The sequence below is a fragment of the Zootoca vivipara genome, chromosome 12 (assembly GCF_963506605.1).
Source record: "Zootoca vivipara chromosome 12, rZooViv1.1, whole genome shotgun sequence".
NCBI classification, from domain to species: Eukaryota; Metazoa; Chordata; class Lepidosauria; order Squamata; family Lacertidae; genus Zootoca; species Zootoca vivipara.
Genome location: NC_083287.1, coordinates 38,602,902 through 38,618,887, shown reverse-complemented (window position 1 = coordinate 38,618,887; position 15,986 = coordinate 38,602,902). Strand labels below are relative to the sequence as shown.

Sequence of the window (15,986 nt, the reverse complement as noted above, 5' to 3'; positions counted from 1 at the left end):
CTCCCGTTGTTCGGTCCCTGCTCCTGCCAACCTAGCAGTTCGAAAGCACGTCAAAGTGCAAGTAGATAAATAGGTACAGCTCCGGCGGGAAGATAAGCGGCATTTCCGTGCGCTGCTCTGGTTCGCCAGAAGCAGCTTAATCATGCTGACCACATGACCCAGAAGCTGTACGCCGGCTCCCTCAGCCAGTAAAGCAAGATGAGCACTGGAACCCCAGAGTCGTCCGCAACTGGACCTAATGGTCAGGGGTCCCTTTACCTTTACCTCTGTCTAGAGATGCTGGAAGGGACTGAAACGGACACCTTTTATTTATTTTATTTTATTTGCACACTGCCCTAAAATACCCTTAGCAAATGGGCTTATCCACACTGACCTTTCCTCCGCTCTTTCAAGGAACTGTCCGTGATTTAAAGCTATGTGTCTGAGTGTACATTCTTCTTCTTCTTTTGCTCCAGAGCGTTCCCTGTGAAAACTTGCTCTTTAAATCTCAATCAGTGCAAAGGGCAATCTGCTTAAAACCCAATTGAGCACTAAAGAGCAGGTTTTTGTAGGGAAAACTCTGGGACAAAAAGCTCTACCAACCCCCCCCCCCAAATGCTTAGACACGCAGCTTTTAAACCCAGATCTATGCCTGGCGAGAGTGGAGCAAAAGCTAAGTGCAGATAAGCCCAATGTTGCGACCCATCGACATTCTCTCTTCATCCTTTTAATTTGCTCATGTCATTGATGCTTCTGCCTGCAGGTGGCAGCAAACTGCTAAGGCGACAAAATGTGTCCAGCTGTTTGGCTTTTGCATAAGGCTTCTCCTGGCAGGGAGTAAAAATGAGCCTCTGGAAAGGCTACTTTGCAATTCTGAACTCTGTTGAACGAGACGAGTAACTTACACTCTTCTGGCCTCAGCTGGGCAGTGTAAGAAACATTGTTGAAAACCAGACAGTTCCAATTTTAAAAAATGGTTGAGAATGAATGTGGGACTTTCTACATGCAAAAATGCATGCCCTCCGACAATGGGCCTGCGCCTCCTACAATCACAGGGTCTAGAGCAGGCATCCCCAAACTGCGGCCCTCCAGATGTTTTGGCCTACAACTCCCATGATCCCTAGCTAACAGGACCAGTGGTCGGGGAAGATGGGAATTGTAGTCTAAAACATCTGGAGGGCCGAAGTTGGGGATGCCTGGTCTAGAGCATGGAGAGAGGTCAAAAGAGTTGGGGTGACCCAACATTCTTGCACATGCACTCTCAGTGAATCACTTTGTGATGCCTATGTTATTTTGGAATAGTCTATTTTTTGGACAGGTTTCTTTTGGTCCAACTCATTCTTAACTCTCACTTCAAGGGGGGAAAAGAATCTTTGTGTGCAGATTTATAAGGCAACTCAACTTTTAAAACAATGATTGACATTCCATAGGCAATTCCCTTGCCTCACTCCCCAAAACAGTATGTTTTCCTATACACCCACAGATTATTGACTGTAGGTGGGAATCTACTTGCCTTTTGCTTTGCCTCAACAATTCTCCTTTCAAGATCAGATGGGATCATTTTGCCTCTGCAATAGAAAAGGGAAAAAATAAATCAAAATACCATGGCTTTGCTATTAGTTATTTCCGTCCGCTACTCAGGTTAGTTAACTTAGATAAGATAGTGGTTTATGAAAAGTTCTACCCACCATTTATAAACCTAACTAGCCACTTGGAAAGCAATTCATTCCACCCTCCATCATCTGCCTCCTTAACTGAATTTGAATCAGTTGAAGAGGATTGCAAACAGGCCCTGTTTCTTCGTACAGTACTATTAATAATAATGTATACTTTACATTATATATATATTTGCAAATCTGAGTGTTTATGTGAATCTCAACTTATCCATAGTGAAGTGGGTGGAAAACGTCAAATGACTGAATGCAGAGTTATGGTTTTTTAGTACATTTGATGTACTCAAGGGCCCTTGCTCCTAAACTCACAGTTCACTAACTAATGTCCACATGGTGCTTGGCATGCAATCCAAAAATGTATTGTGCAGGTCACAAAATATATAACTCTGTTGGTACAGCCCTGGGGCCACGAGCTTGGCTCAACAAACCTGCTACAGTATAAACCACTTTTTGAACTCTCTGAAAAATGGCCAGCATCTATGTGGCAGAGCTTCCTTAGCCCAACACGGAGCAAGGCTATATTATATGAACAGGCCATTTGATCTATTTTGATTATTATTTTTAATAAAAAAATCGTTCTTTCTGCTGCATTCAAAGAATGGCTATTCCTGCAGTCAATCATACGGCCGTGCTTACCTGTCATCACACCTGATCAAAATCACACTGTCAGTACCAATTCCTAAGGCTGCTGCTCCTTTCTTCACAGAAAAATGACTCTGAAAAAGCACATGGGTTATTTTTGCAATGTTTACAGCAGCCTCGCTTCTTCAGCTGTAAAAGAACCATGAAGCAGCACCTATGGGAGCAATCCAGCGATGCCCTTATTCCTGTACAAATGAGACTGTGTTTCCAAGCCCTGGTGAAATGAATGGGAAGTTCTGCGTGGAGACCTTAAAACATCTATAGCATGACTGTTCGGTGATTAGGTGTTTAGTCAACCACCGAATGCAATTTAATAAGGGCTGGCAGAACGTATGTGGAAGAGCTTTGAACTCTGAAGTGCTGGTGTTGCTAAATGCTCTCAGATGGCTGTCTTTTTCTTGGGCACCACAGGAGTTACATTATATTAGTCTTCCCCAACTTGGTGTCTTTCAGATGTTTTGGACTACAGCAACAGTCCGAGCCAATGTGGTTAGCATGGACTGCACCATGTTGGAGAAGGCTGCATGAGATGGACATAAATGGAAGCTACAAAAGATCACCAGGAGATCTGACAGCTTCATAAAAACACACCTTCCCAACATAACTGACACAGCACATTTCAGAAGGAGGGGAGTCATAGCTCATAACTCATTTGTATGCAAAAAATAAACAAAGGACTCTCATGTTACAGTAGGAAAATGACTATGTCTTTCCCCAAAGGGCGTTTGAAGGAGCCTGGTTTAATCAGCAAAGAAGTGAGGCTAGCAAAAGGTTGAAAGAGAAAACACCTACATGCTCCGATGTGAAGGCAACCAGTCTTGGAATAGCTGCCATTCCTTTCTCTTTAACTTCCGGGAACATCTTGAAACGTGCAATCAACATAGCATACATGTTAGATATGGCACCACCTGGAGTCCACAGTAATACATCGTTACTTCCTCTATTCATAACAGCACAAAAGCTTTAAGCACAAACTGTACTGGTCATGCAACTTTATCAAAGACAAGAAACATTTCTCATGTAGAGGGCCTGGCTTGATCTTAGGTAAGGGAATTGTTGGTCCATTTCCCACCTGCCATGGAGAAAACTCACTGAGTATGTCCTTGAGTCCTCCTACAGTAGATTGGACCTTGGGCTGCACTCTAGAACAGGGCTGGGGAACCTCAGGCCCAGAAGTGAAAAGTAGCCCTCCAGACCACTCTGCCTGGCCCTTGGGACTCTCCCTAAGCCATGTGTTCCTGAACTGAGATTATAGGTAAAAAGGTAAAAGTAAAGGACCCCTGGATGGTTAAGTCCAGTCAAAGGCAACTATGGGGTGCGATGCTCATCTCGCTTTCAGGCCAAGGGAGCTGGCGTTTGTCCACGGACAGCTTTCTGGGTCATGTGGCCATCATGACTAAACTGCTTCTGGTGCAACGGAACACTGTGATGGAAACCAGAGCGCATGGAAAAGCCATTTACCTTCCAGCTGCAGCGCTATCTATTTATCTATCTGCACTGGCATGCTTTCGAACTGCTAGGTTGGCAGGAGCTGGGAAAGAGCAATGGGAGCTCACCCTGTCACGGGGATTCAAACCGCCGACCTTCTGCTTGGCAAGCCCAAGAGGCTCAGTGGTTTAGACCACAGCGCCACCTGCGTTTATTATGCCTATTGCTTCCCTAGACAGAGAATGGAGAGATGCGGTGTGTGCATGGAAACCTTTCATTATGGCATGGCTGGAAGGTAGCCTACCATACTAAGGTAAGAATTGCATCTGTGGCTTCTCTTCCTTGCCCACCACTGTCATGCAACCCTCAGAAGGTTGCGCACAAGGAAACATGGCCCTCGGACTGAGAAAGATTCCCCACCCTTGTTTTAGATACTTCCAAGTTCCTGTGGCTGCATATTTGTTATGGAAATACCCTGCTTGCCCAATTACTCTACATACACTGGGCTTGATTCCAGCCTAGTTAGCTGTACTTCTCCCATCGGAATGAATGGGGAAAAACTGTCCCATTGGGAAACTGACTTTCTCTGATGAGGGACTAGATATTCCTTCCATGTCTGGACACCCCTTTCTTCTGGTCAAACGTCAAGTCCCGTATGGCAGATAACCAACATGATTCCCATCATGAGTCCCATCATCCCATCATGAGTCCCATCATGAGTCCCATCATCCCTGACCATCAGTCAGGCTGGTTGGCGCTTATGGGAGTTGGAGTCCAACAATATCTATATGCACACTGGCTGTCACAACCTGCAGTGTTCACAGAGTGTATGATTTTCCCCCAGCAGACTACTTGGAGAAGGCTGCCCCAAACTATTTTGAGAGGCTGCTTTTGCCTGAGAAGCAGTAAACATTTTAATAACCAAACGCCAATTTACAGGGCAATTTGGATTTAAAGACAGGAGGGAGAGTGGATTTTCCTTGATATTTGTGTTTCTATTCCTATTTACTAAAAGGCTCAAGAGAGCCCCACTACCTCATTAGCGAATATTAAATAAAATAGCTGTAATTCCTTTCTTTCATTTCAGAACACTTCAAAAATATTTAATGTAACAGAAGAACCAGGCAAATGTCTCCTCTGATTAATTTTCCTCCAGACTGCCACTTTGGCTGTTTACAAAGCAGAAGGAAGTATTCAGCAGGGACAGATATTAATGTCTTTAATAATCATGTCTCTGGACTGCCATAAATATGCATTTTTAATGTACCCAAGAAAGGATACTCTGGATTATGAGTGAACGAGCAGCCTTCTGGATCTTGCAGACTGCAGAGAACATCATACATTACAGACATAAATAGGTTTTTTTAAAAAGATCACTCACCAGGTGAAAATATGCCATCACCAGCACCTCCTGGCCAACCAATGATTTCTCTCATTTTCCTTAAAGTGACATATTCCAAAAGTACAAACACTGGAGCAATTTCATAGGTGAACCTGAAACACAGCAACACCCATATTTTTATTGACCTGGTTAAAATATGGACATAATGCCCCCCCCAATGATTTAACTACAGTTGTACCTCGGTCTAAGAACAGTCCTGTTAACGAACGATTTGGGCAATGCACTCCGCAAAACCGGAAGTAGGTGTTCTGGCTAGCAAACTTTTTTTTGAATGGGAAACAACATGACTGCAGTGATTGTAATGGCCAGGCTAAATTTTTCCAAAGGACATCTGGACTTAATACTAAGCTTAGACAGACCCCATAATTAAAAGCACCAGCAAATTCACATACTTACATATTAGTGTTGGCTGTAGAAGTTAGCCAATCTGCAGCCAAGCCAACCATATCCAGTCCGGTTGAAAGCTGATTGAAATATCTGGGATGTCCTGCATAGCATTAAAAAAGTGGGTGGCATTTTTTTTTTGTTTCCAGAGAATCATGTTTTCTTAATCACTTTATTGAAATGTTAACTGTATATTTCGCTGCACTGGGAAAGTGATCAAAGCATGAGACATGAATGCCACATTGCCAAACTTCTTGTCTACCTACATTTGCACCATATACTTGCCAGCGCATTGACCCATGTACAGTAATCCATCCAGCCTTCAATGTGCCACAATCAGAAAGGAGATGTTTAAAGGGCAAACGGTTTGAGAGAACTGACTGGTTTTGCCTGATGTCAAATTCTTAGGCTTAAGCAGTGACTCAACCCCTGTAGTCATAACTCTATCCAAAGAAAACCTGAGTACCAGACCTGATGTGAAAAGACCTTAACTGTTCCTGGACCAGGACCAAGCAGATGAGACTCCTGTTGGCTGTAAGCAACCCTGCAGGCCTCCAGCCAGCAGAGGGCAGAGTTGAGACTAACAGAAGGGGAAAACACACTTTGTGGCTTCCTCTCAATCTCCCAAGCTCCACCCCTTCCTCTTCCTTGTGCGCTGTTTCTCTCTGCTGTAGAATGTAGCCCTGAGAAACTCGCATCCGCCATGAAGGCTTAGGATCTGTAGACATCTTTGTAATACTGTAATAATAAAAGTATTTGCCAATAGGACCTATTTGTGTTTTATTTACTATTTTAAGTAATGCTAGTTTGTGTGAATGAGACAAAATTGGGTGGTGGTGGGACTGAACAGCTCCAGCTTCCAAGCTTTTTAAAATTGGCTATATATGAACCATTAAAAAACAAAACAAAAAACCCCCCGATGACTCAGTGACACGCTGATCATCTAAACTGCCAAGCACGAACCCTCTGAGAAGTGCCACACCATCTGTCCCAAGTCTTCACCTCCCACCCCCAACAACCCTTACTAAAGACACACCTAAGGAACCATCAGCATGACCTGTCTTACTCAATGTGGCGCATCCCAGTTAGGATGCTTCCTGCCCTTTAAAATTCACAGTCCTTGGAGAGGAGTCAGAACTTGGCACAAACAGCAAGCAAGACACCGGGCGCTTCCAGACAACCTGTTCATTGAATATTCCGCTGGATTTGTTTTTAGGGAGATTAGATGGTGTTGGCTACTTAATGAGCATTCATTCTGAATTTTTTGCAGGGGGGTTAAACATCATTATATCAAGACAAGTGGTATCCTACACTTTCCAGTGGGCCTGTTGTGCAAGACCTCCCAACCAACTATAACTGTGTGACCTGAATTTGTTGATATGTGATTGCCTATACTGTATTGTCTGTGATTGCCTATTGCCAGGGCAACTTGACTGCTACCTGGGAGCTGTCCTTTGTACCTACATTGCCTCCTTGCTCGCCAGCATGTGGAGGAACCTGTGAGGCGTTGTGGCCAAAGGAGCTTGTTTCTAGGCTGGTGGGTTCCTTTACCCTCCGTGGCCCCCACCCCAGTGTGCCCAGCCCCTGGCACTCGCACATGCCCACCCCGGGCACTATGAGCTCATGTGACACTCTTGAGGGCCCCTCCTCTCCCTTCTGGTAGAAGATGCCTTCAAACAGGGGACTGCCCTCTGTAAAACAGAGTATGTGGTCAGCCTACTTTCCTTGTATTCCCCAGCATGCAAGTATTCCTCCCAAAATGCAAGGGACACACACAGCACTGGAAGGCCCTGTTCCATCCTATTTCCCTGTCACTATTTGAAAAATCATATGTAAGGAGGCAGCCAGAAAATGGCTGACCAGGTAGTGCTGGAAGAATGATATGCTAGTACAGAACTCGTGCTTGACAAATATCCCCTGACCTTCTGTGGAGTACAACTGTATTATTTCCCGCACCATGCTGTTCTGTTGCACAAAGTGGGTCTCCCTTGGGCTGCAACATTAACGGGGAACATTAATTGGCCAATTAGGCTGGTCTTTTGTCAAAGTCACCTTGGAATGTTCTTTAAGACACATGCAAACACAGGAGGCTAAAACTGGTTTGCTCAGGCACAGAGAGAGTGTGTCAAAAGAGAACTGAAAATGAGCAATCCAGGTCTTGGTAGGTACAGTAAGTGGCAGGTGGGGAAGAAGTAAATAGGCATTACAATGAAACTGTAATGTTTGTGCTGTTATGAATAGGCAGGTTGCCACAAAGACCTTATGCCCTGTCCAGAGGAAGCTAGTGACCTAGTGGCAACCCCATGCATGCCTACTGTATAGCTAATGACATCTGATTAATATCTGCGGTATGGGACTTAAGCTAGACTAATCTTCTCTGCCTAACAGAAGAAACGCCATGGTGCATCTGCAGCAACACAACTGGACGCCTTCATCTGCTCCACTGGCGGAGGAAGAGGAGTACGGTGGGAGCACACCACCCCCGACAGTGCGATCCCGGTGAAGTGCCATTGTGGCTGCCCCCCGCCCACACTGGGTGCCACGCCCCTGCAGGCGGTGTGCCCCACCTCCGGAACGTGCGCCAGCCCTGCCCCCGCCTGCTCTCCGCCCCCCCGGTACCGGAGCATGAAGCTCTGCCACTGATCTGCCCCAGCTGCAACAAAACCTGTCTCTCCCATATCAGTCTCTACAGCCACAGCAGGCGCTGCAACCTGCCAACAGCTTGACCTCACCTGCAAAGGCGCACTCCTCCATTGTCTCCCAAGACAGACAGATGCCAACCAAGTCTGTAGTGCTTTCTCTTCCACTACTACAAAGTGCCCCTTTCAAGGCTGACCTTCATGTCCTATTGGTCAGGAAAGGGTGCATATTTGCAAAGCTTTTTTCGGGGGTGGTGATCCTTGGGATTGGTAGGAAGGGAACCTGTAAGGTAGGTGGAGCCAGTGATGGGCGGAGCGAAATGTTTCTAGTTTTGTCCCTATCCACTTCCCTGCTAAGTTCTTCAAGGGGAAACACTGAGATGGAGGATCAGGAAGTCGACAGGTAGGGCCAGTCTCTGGACTGCATGTAAGTAGGACAATGGGCAGGTGGGAGCTGGCTGAGGTTGGTAGGACAGTGCCCCACTAGCCACAGTGCACCAGCCTCCATTGACTACTGTAGAGATATGACATAAGCCAAGGTGAATGGTTTGGAGATGTCTCTAGATGCTCCTGGCACACCGTGTAAAAAAACGTGCATACTGCCAGGAACAAACCAGGGAGCGCAACTGGGCTATGATCCTGCTCTATGAAATACTTATCCTGCTCTACGAAAAACGGTACTTATCAAAATGTTTAATCTGGACCTGAGCAGAAAAAAAATGGATTTCTGGAACCAGTTTTCTATCTAATCACAGCTCAAGCAAAGTTTGAAATGATAAACCGAGGTTTTCATTTCCTTCTCCTCTTTAAAGTCAACTTCATGGTGCCTTGTAGCAACAGCCCTTTGGAAGACCTTTGCTCACATGCCACATGTTGTCAATGAACGCTATATTTCAGAGGCAGAAGCAGGCCTATGAGCTGAGGAGCTTGCTGCAGCTTGTAATAACCTCTAATGATTACAAGAGACAGGGCACAATGAGCAAATGGAACTCTCTGCCGACTGCTTTGCGCCATGAGTGAAGGGGCTGAGGATGGCATGTAGATTGCCCAGACACCAGAAAATGCAGATCATTTCTCCCTTGTCAGAACACACAGTTATGAAGCCCTGAATCTCCTGGTAATTGTGATTTTAAAAACAAAACAAAAACAGCAACAAATAAACATGATTCAAGTCAACATCATTACTGTGTTAGAATGATGCATGAGAAATTATTCAGTGGCCTGTTAAGTCCATTTCCAGGACTTCTCGTTGTTTCGATTTGCAGATCTTTCGCAGCCCTTTTGGAGAGGTTTTGAAACGTAAAGGAAATGTTCCCAAAGCTCAGTAAGGCCACAGAACCCCCTTGCATCCAAAATAAAGCCCTATCTAGGTTTCAACACCAGCAAAGAGAGGAAAAGATTAAGAGGCGTTTGAATAGCATTTGATGATTACGAAAGCAGGCCAGGAACACCTGTTCCAACCCAGGCGAAAAGAACATCGCTGGCGGCCTGCCTGTGAGGTGGGAGATAGAGTGGAGCTATTAAGGGAAGGCATATGAAAACTAAGAGGGAAAATTATCAGTCTCCAGCAGTCTTGTATCAGTCAGACACACACACCACACAAAGAATTCAGCACTGTCCATCATCCATGGTACGGGCACACAAAGGCTCAGAAATCAGGTTGTGTGGGTGAAGCAAAAGGAGGGAAATTGGGGGTGGGGGAAGCAGCAGCAAAACTCATTATTCTCTTATAAATGGAGCCTCAGCCTCACCCTTCCGAGGCAGCTACTTTCGCTTAAATGATGTTGACTGGATAAAAGCACCTAGCAGCCACAGAAGAGCACTGGTTCTGCTACTTGGCCTTTTACTTGGTTATGTTTTTAAATATAGTAATAGCAATATGTCTCCTTCCAGCAAGACAGGGGTAGGCAATGTGACGCCCTCATCCTTCCTAGCCCTTGGCCATGCTATGCCAGGAGGAAGGCACCATGTCGGCTACCAAGGAATTTTGCTTTATACAGTTTTGTCCCACCTTTTCTCCAAGGAACTCGAGGTGATGTGTTTATCCTTGTAGCAACCCCACGAGGCAGGTTAGGCTGAGAGGCAATGACTGGCTCAAGGTTGCCTGTGAGCTTCGTGATCAAGTGAGAGATTTGAACTCCCGTTTTCCAGGTCCTATTTTGACACACTAACCACTACGCACGCCATACTGGCACTTAAGGTCAAGGTGGCCTAGATGGTTTGGCAACCACCCAATGACCCCGTGAGGAAGATTAGAGTGAGAGAGACCCAGTGGGTCTCCCTGGTCCCAGTCTGACAGTGTGTGGAACCCAGACATGGAACCCAGGCCAGCTAGACATTTGCTTGATATGTAGCCTGCACGTTTTCCCTTCGTTAATAATTGTACACTAGGGTGATGACTTTTTCATTTTTCCCCCTCAAAAATTATTTCCTGTAGCACAAATGGATGAACTTTTGCCTATTAATGACTAAAATGAGGTATATTCCATTGAAATATTAAAAAAGGTTACGCACAAACCGTTTTTAATTTTTTTTGTATGCCGTTTTACCATTTCATAAAATTGTATTAACAATTTTATATATATTTCGTATCAAATTTGGACACAACACCACATTCCACAATGGGGAGTGTTCTTAGCAACATAAGGTATACAAATGTAACACCTGCGCAAGGTAAAAGCCCCTTTTTGGGACCTCAAAACTCAGCCAGCAGACCCTGCCGGGCATGCTGGGAAAAGAACCTACAGGAGAGGTAGCAAAACATCGTCCTCTAGTGGCGTCTATACTGTTACTGCAGCTAAAAAAAGCTTCCTTGTGTGTTTGATGACCCTATATAATGTTGTATATATGTGACTCTAAAGATTGGGTTCAATTTTATATCTGCTTACAGTGACTTCAAAAATGGTCAAAAAACTGATAAATAAAAATTTTAAAATCATTTTGCGTGTGAGGTTTTTGAAAGTAAGATTTTATCTAATCTTTAATGAAAGCTCATCAAATTATGATACAGGGAAATGAGGTTGTAAAAAAGTCACCACCCTAGTGCACACACAGGAAGGTCAGGCTGACTTCTTCCCTTCCCAGCGCGATCAAAGCCAAAATCCACTGTATCTGAATATCAGTTGTTGGGAATCAATGGTAGCTAGAGAGCTGTTGTGCTCATGCCCTGCTGGATTCTGGTTGTCCACTGTGAGAACAGAATGCCAGGCCTGGCCTGACCCCCCTGCAGATTCACCTGTCATTGAGAACAGCAGGCAGCCGCTTAACAGAAGACCACAATAGAAACCAACGGGATAAAAATGGATAGAAATGTGCTGCAAGTGTATTTTCCAGTACAATCTATTTCAGAGGCAGTAACGAGGGGGTGAGGAACATGTCATCTTCCAGATGCTGGACTACAACTTCTATGATCTCTGAACACCAGGCATGCTGGGAGCTGGGTCCAACAATATCTGGAGGGCCACAGTTTCCCCACCCCTGCTATGGGCCCTCACTTGCCCTTACTTCATGGTTTAAATCGGATTGCTTCCTCCTTAGAATGGATTTAGTACGAACTCTGCTCACAGCCGTCCCCCGCCAAACCAGAGGCAGACCCGGATGAAGAAGCCACTCTACTTCACACAACCACTCAGGGCTTTTATAAATCGGGGGTAGCTGAATTTCCATGAACTACACTTTCCATCGTCCCTGCCTATTGGTCACGCTGGCTAGGGCTGATGGGAGTTGGAGTCCAGCAGCGCATACACCGTGACTGCTCTAAAGTTCATCTGGTGAAGGGCATCGCCCGCAAACCCAGTTTTGTCCCACAGCGAAACTGACAGTCGTGATTTCACCAGCCAATTACAACTAAGCAGCCAATTCCTTTTCTAATCCAGTCTAGCATTTTGACTGGCATAATTTGTGGGATGCAAAGGGTTAAGTGCAGTCAAGTCACAACAATCCCTAGATAGTCCACTTGGAGGACTGAGGAGGAGGATATGACTAAGCGTAGTTTCCTCTTCCTTCACATGCAAATGAGTTGAGGAAGTGGCAGATAAATCCTGAAGGAAACAGCCATTTTCCCTCTCTTGGACCAGACCTCTTGGACTACACACATCTTAGTGAGTCTCTCCCTCAAGGCCTCCAGCCTAGAGAGAGAGATGAGATGGAGTCTCACTTCTTATAAGTGAACTTCACAATGTATATATTACCTTTTAACTAAGCAAGTCTACCTCTTGAGTGTGCTGTACCTCGAGATGCTTGTAAGTAAACATCTTTTATACTTTTAAGAGCATTGTGTTGTGTCTTTTCTTTTAAGAGGGAAAAAGGGGAAATACCAGGAAAATACACTTTATTTTAGTGGCTTAAATCAAGCCTGCGCAAACGTTCTTCTGCTGTGTATTTTGCAAAAGGGGAATGTTTTACTCTGCTAAAGTTTTGTGCTTGCTAGCGCAAGCGGGGATAGGATATATTAAACAATATCTCCTCATCCACATTCCTGAACATTCCCACATAGGGTTATTGCGGCCCAGAGTTGCGTATTTTGTGTATTTTTGAAGGATTGATTTGGATTGTGATTTTGAACTCTGTAGGATTTTTCCAGTTAGGATTTCCTGGTTGAGCACATGGTCTCTTTGTTCTGCAGTGTGCTTGGGGGATTAACTACCCCTCCCCTCCCTCAGAGTTTACAGCACTGAGAAAGCTCAGAGGTAGTGAAGATATTTTTGAGATTTTGAATTTGATTTTTGAAAGATTTTTGAATTTTGGAAATTTTTGAAGTTTTAAGATGGCAAGCTCCAGTTTTGATAGTGAGGCAAGACCAAGTTTTATGCTGCTGGATGACAATAATTTTGTGCAGTGGAAGCAGCGCGTTTTAGTTTATCTTGCTGCTAGGCGTGTTCTGCAGGCCATTAAGGAAGAAAAGCCTACAGGAACCGATGCAGAAGCTTTAGCTAAGATAGAAGCTTGGAGTATTAAAAATGATGAAGCCAAGCACATAATTTTGAGCAGTTTGAGGAATGAGCATCTATCAATGATAAATTTTGAAGATGATGCATCTAAGATCCTAGAGGACATTGAACGCATTTATGCACAATCTACAGAGAGTTCCTATAGATACTTGTTGGATAAGTTACTCAAGTTGAAGATGAATTCTAGAGAAGAGTTTACAGAGCATTTTAAGAATTTTTCTGAGATTGTTCAAAGAATTGCCCTTACTCCCAGAGCCTTTGATGATGTGACTAAAGTAACGTTTATGCTTGCATCATTGGGACCTACGTTTGCTCCATTTAAAAGTATAATGGATCACACAAAGGATTTAACTTTTAATGAGCTTATCAACCATTTAAGAGAGGAATGCAGAGATAGCCTTGATTCTCAAGAAAGGAATCCAAGGAGGAAGGATAGCAGCTATGCATCCAAGCATTTTGGAAAGTCCAGACAGACATCTAGAGAAATAATTTGTTTTAAATGCAATGGGAAAAACCACATAGCAAGGAACTGCAAGAGTCAAAATGGGGATAAAGTTGAATCCCACCCCTCAAAACCACAAGGTGTTAAGAAGGGGAGTCATGAGCAAACCATGTTGATGCAGGAGAGGAGTTTAGCTGTCCAGGATTGTGAAAATAAGCGCAATAAGTGGATTCTTGACAGTGGAGCGAGTTCTCATTTCTGTTATGAAAAGGAGTATTTTAATGAGATTAATGGGGATGAAACCTCTGAAATTGAGATTGCTGATGGCAACATTGTAAAGGCAATTGGTTCAGGAACTGTGAATTTGAAATTCAACGTAGATCATGAAACAATTAATACTAAGATAACTGAAGTTAAGTTTGCACCAAAGCTTAATTGCAACTTACTCAGCGTGTCCAGTTTGGACAGGAAAGGTTTTAAAATTACATTTGAAAAAGGACAATGTATTGTGACTAAGCATGATGAAGTTTATGTTCAAGGCACACTAAAGGATGGTGTATATGAGCTTAATGTTTCAGAGAACCAGCAGAACCAGTCTGCAAAGGTGGCGCAACCAAGTCAAAAGGACGAAGGAAGTCTGGAACTCTGGCACAAGAGACTTGGACACAGAGACACCAACGTTATTCTGGAACTACAGAAAGGTGATCTTGTGAGAGGTCTGCAGGTAAAGCAAAGCAACACAAATACACCAACATCAAAATGTATAACTTGTGTTAGTGAGAAAGCAACTAAACCTTCTTTCCCACGTTGTGCAGAGAAGAGAAGCACTAAAGTATTGGACATTGTCCATACAGATCTATGTGGACCAATGAATGTGTCTTCTCTAGGAGGTAATAAATATATTTTGATATTTTTGGACGATTTCTCGAGATTCTGCGTAGCCTACTTTATCAAGGAGAAGAGTGAGACAGTGGAATTGTTCAGGGACTATCTTAACATGGTCAAGAACAAGTTCCAGCGAGCCCCTTCCATTTTAATGTCCGATAATGGTGGGGAATTTTGTTCACATGAGATGCAGGCCGTCATGGCTAGAGAAGGCATATCACACGTGACCACAGTTGCCTACACACCCCAACAAAACTCAATTGCAGAGAGGAAATTTAGATCCATTTTGGAAATGACAAGGTGCATGCTAAAGGAAGCTAACTTGTCACACAGGCTGTGGGGTGAAGCGGCTCGTTGCTCAGTCTATCTTCAGAACAGACTGCCCACAAAAGGCGCAGAGCGCACACCATTTGAACTTTGGCATGGAAAAGCCCCAAATTTGTCACATATACGTGTATTTGGAAGTTTGTGCTACTATCATGTGCCCAAGGAGCACAGACACAAACTTGATTCCAGAGCGAAGGCAGGGATCCTAGTTGGGTACGCTTCTGGAGGAAAAGGATATAGAGTCTTGGATCCGCAAACTGGCAAGACAAGTTCGCAGCATGTAATTTACTTCGATGAGCAAGGCAAAGTTGATACAAAGGACACTGCCATTGATTGTTCCAAGGAGCCACAGGATGAGGAATTTGTGATTTTTCCTTTTGAACCAATACAAAGTACTAATCCAACTTCTAGTGTCGTAGCACCCCCTATAGGTGACACCCGAGAAGACGTGGAGGTCCAGGCCCCTGGCAGCACCAGAGACGAAGATGATGACGAGCAGCTGTATGGGGATATGCCACTGCTGGAGGAGGATGAGGAAGCTGATGCGGTCGAAAGACCAGAGGTCAGACGCTCATCCAGAACCAACAGAGGTGTTCCACCATTACGGCTGTCCTACCTTACAAGGTCGGCGTCTCCACAGGAACCTTCCAAATGGGAAGAGATAGAGAGGATGCCACCAGATGAAGCCAGTCTCTGGAGGAAAGCTGCTCAGGAGGAGATAGATGCACTTCATCGGAACAGGACCTGGACACTCACAGAACTACCTCCTGGTAAGGAAGCAATTGGAAGTAAATGGGTGTTCAAGGTTAAAAAGGGTTCAGAAGGGGAGGTGCAACGCTACAAAGCTAGGCTTGTGGCACAAGGTTTTTCCCAGAAGTATGGAGAGGATTACGATCAAGTGTTTGCACCGACAGTTCGATACAGCAGTGTCAGACTACTTTTAAGTATTGCAGCATCTAAGCAAATGTCAGTTTACCATATTGACATTGCGACAGCCTTTCTTCACGGCGAAATTTCTGAGCAGATTTATATGAAGCAGCCCAAAGGTTTCATTAAACCAAATGAGGCACATCTAGTGTGCAAGCTGCAGAAAGGACTTTATGGTTTGAAGCAAGCAGCGAGGGCTTGGAACCAGAAACTCCATGAGATGCTGGTGCAGCTTGGGTACAAGCAAGGGACTGCTGATAAGTGCTTGTACACCAAACAAAGGAATGGACAGTTTTCGTACATTTTAGC

General features: G+C 44.5%; 1 protein-coding gene across 1 annotated transcript in view; it reads right to left on the bottom strand.

The window, feature by feature from the left end:
• GAD2 (glutamate decarboxylase 2) overlaps nucleotides 1–15,986 on the bottom strand; it is a 36,402-nt gene that overhangs the window by 10,371 nt on the left and 10,045 nt on the right. The window contains exons 5-9 of the mRNA XM_035129291.2: nucleotides 5,521–5,611; nucleotides 5,104–5,216; nucleotides 3,087–3,202; nucleotides 2,289–2,368; nucleotides 1,493–1,547 (exon numbers count right to left, since the gene is read on the bottom strand). Coding sequence (XP_034985182.1) covers nucleotides 1,493–1,547; nucleotides 2,289–2,368; nucleotides 3,087–3,202; nucleotides 5,104–5,216; nucleotides 5,521–5,611 — 455 coding nt within the window. The remainder of the gene's footprint in view (nucleotides 1–1,492; nucleotides 1,548–2,288; nucleotides 2,369–3,086; nucleotides 3,203–5,103; nucleotides 5,217–5,520; nucleotides 5,612–15,986) is intronic.